The sequence below is a fragment of the Sipha flava genome, unplaced genomic scaffold (genome assembly GCF_003268045.1).
Source record: "Sipha flava isolate LNK unplaced genomic scaffold, YSA_version1 48_pilon_pilon, whole genome shotgun sequence".
NCBI classification, from domain to species: Eukaryota; Metazoa; Arthropoda; class Insecta; order Hemiptera; family Aphididae; genus Sipha; species Sipha flava.
Genome location: NW_020273306.1, coordinates 1,082,620 through 1,085,773, shown reverse-complemented (window position 1 = coordinate 1,085,773; position 3,154 = coordinate 1,082,620). Strand labels below are relative to the sequence as shown.

Sequence of the window (3,154 nt, the reverse complement as noted above, 5' to 3'; positions counted from 1 at the left end):
TTTTATGAAATCGTAAAATTTCGATTTTGGGCGGTGCTGGCGAAACGCGCGAATTCTTTGATAGGTTATTGCACGGAAACAATGATCGAGCGAATTTCGGCGATAGTCGTGCAAATTCATGCTAATTGCGTGCTAAATAATGGCTATGAAAAAATATAAAAAATTTCATTTTTGCGATGGGCGGTGCTGGCGAAACGTTTCGCCAGCACCGCCCGTTAATTTTTGCGATTCCGGAGAAATGGATGCCATGCAAATTGCGAAATTGGTCATGCAAATTCATGCTAATAACGTGCTAAATATTGATAGTATAAAAAATCAAATTTTCCTAATGGGCGGTGCTGGCGAAACGCGCGTAGGAGAACCGGCGTGGCAAACGATGAGGCAACTGCCTTTACCTGTAGGTACTTTTAAACTTTCTGTATTTTTACTTTTATGCTAAATACGTCCAAGAGTATGGTTTTAATTAACATAGGTTTCTTCCAAGTAGACTACCAGCCGAGTATCACCGTTCTACGAAACTTGTTCATCTTTCTAAAAAATTTAACGTGCCAGCTACAATATCCGATTGTTCCATTAAGAATTTCTGACCGTCGTTACATTTCTTGTACTTAAAATTAAGTTCTTTTAAAATTATTTTCACCGACGATTTCGATCAACGGTAATTTAATTTTTCACGTAATTCCACTAATACTTAATCACTCGTAAGAGTGTAAAATTTATGGACAATTCTTCTGATTATTTCATTGTCAAAATCATCAAGTTCAGTGTCAGATTTCTCGCGTCTGTAATTTTTTCGTGGTTATGGAAATTTAAGGCCATTAGAACTTCCGACACATAATGATTTTTATTCATTTTCTGTTTTTTTACTTTCATTACATAACTGCTGTGCAAAGGGCGTATTTTAGGGGAGGGTGCAAAGGGCAAGATTGATACCTCTTAATCCGTATTTAAGGAATCGATTATACGATTATGTGAGATAAACATTTCAAATTTTTTTAATGCGAATCATTTTATAACGAAATCAAATTACGCGTGGCTGTGAATACTGAATTGGGCTTTTTGTCAGGTCCATACTTAGTGAAAAATCAAATAAAACACAAGCGTAACTTTCAAAACATAGATAGGGGTTAAAAAATAACTTTACAAAAGTCGATTCTAAGTGAATCCAACATTAGATTAAAAAAAAAAAACTACAAATATTAAGGATTCGCTTGATTAAATATTACCAAAATTTGACTCGTACATTTTGAGCCTAAATTAAAGAATAAATTGGAGTCCTCCCCTTAGAAGTAAGTCTAAATACGCCCCTGACTGTACAGCTCACAAACATATTGCACAAGCCTCGGTCATCTTCTCTTGTGACTATCGAAAATAATCTGCCGATTCCGGCTTTTCTTTGCACTTGTCCAAGGTTTTAAAAAATGTATATACGTTGTATATTGTTTTTTCGTTTAGGAATATATATCAGGCCGAATCGACATTTCGAAAAAAAAATTATTTATCACAAATGAATAGTAAAAAAACACAAAAAAAAAAAAAATTAAAATATTGTACAATATTAAAACAGCCGCACAAAAAAATCACACTCAACTCAAACGATAGCAATCAACTCATACATGAAGGGTAGAGGATCGTAGACTAACAAACTGCGAAAAAACAGTTTCTGAAACAATTTGGTTTCAATAAACTGACAATATAATAAGTCAATGGAATGCGGTTGTCAGCGCCAGATGGTCAGTTTAAATAGAAAAAGGCCACGCGCGGCAGTTATACGCACTCGCAGCAGTTTTTAGTACGCATGTTTATATTATAGATATTGTATATATACGATATACCTTTGTGATATATCTTTTGTTTCAAAAAACGGTTGAAACACAGCTGCACCAGTTATTCATTTAATAAATAATACTTTTAGAACCCCTGGTTTACACGAAAACGGCTACCTGGCACATGATGATTACCTGTCTAGTTTCGCTGGCCGTACTATAAAACAAGTTCTTAATTCTTATTGATTTGTAACATGCAGTGGTAGTAGACTGCGGTTTTTTCGTGGTATTTATGAACGAAATAATATATATTATAGTCATTCAAGAAAAATTATAATTATGTATTTTTTATTTTATGTTGATCCTAAAAAATGTACTGCCCCATCAAACATTAAATTTGCCGCCTCGGGGAAATTTCCCCTCCTTGATCGCTGTTAAATGCGGCTCTCGATAGTAGTATAGTGATGAAATTTGTGTACTTGAACCAATGAATATTATATAGTTATATATATATATATAGCTATTATATAGTTTTGTAGAAATGAAAGTTTCGAAAGTTATTTTTCTCAACTGGTCAAGGGATGATTTAATAAATTTGACTGGTTGTACTTCATGTAACCCGACCTATTCTGATGAACTATATTAAAACGAAAAAAAAAAACTAAATTGAAGAAATTTATATCTACGGAGATTTTTCCATCGGGATATCACGGCGATTCATTCTACGTTTATTCCATGTATGACTTAGTAGCGCTGCGATAGATTTTCCAATAGTATTTCACTCACATTTGGTGTGAACTCTGTATCTCTGCGGAAAGGACAGCCTTGAATCAAACATCCTTCGTTCATGGAGCAACCGATGTCTTGGTGACCGCCAATAAGTGTTTCGGGTGAAGAATTATCCGAAGCTGAGGTTTGTACCATTTGAAACATATCCCTCATTTTTTCCAAGGCTGTCATCGCACACCGGACAATTTTCGCCTCGTCCCTGCAGCAACCTCCGTCAAATGATCTGCGTCCACAAGAAGACATTTTTGGATATTGATTTTGCTTTTTATGATGCCTTAAATTTCCTTCTGTGATGTGTTTGTGTAAATTATAAATTCAACTTCGAATTCCAATTAGTTAAAAATATTTTAACAAAATAATATTTCCATGGTTATTGAATGCGCCGAAATCGTAGACATATAAGTGGCCAATACTTTGATTTTTTATTTTATGAATTGTATTTCATGATCGCTTAAATTTTAACAATATCACTTAAGTTATATTAAGTAGTGTAATGGTACACAGTCGTACATTATATAACGGTTTTTTTCAGGACCACCAATCACAGCTTAGCATGAACGTACAAACGACTAAGATAACTTCGCGTCCACATTACTGAG

General features: G+C 34.3%; 1 protein-coding gene across 1 annotated transcript in view; it reads right to left on the bottom strand.

The window, feature by feature from the left end:
• LOC112690008 overlaps positions 1-2,798 on the bottom strand; it is a 4,492-nt gene extending 1,694 nt beyond the window's left edge. The window contains exon 1 of the mRNA XM_025563901.1: positions 2,553-2,798. Within this exon, the coding sequence (XP_025419686.1) occupies positions 2,553-2,798 (246 nt within the window). The remainder of the gene's footprint in view (positions 1-2,552) is intronic.
• Positions 2,799-3,154: the final 356 nt, after the last annotated feature.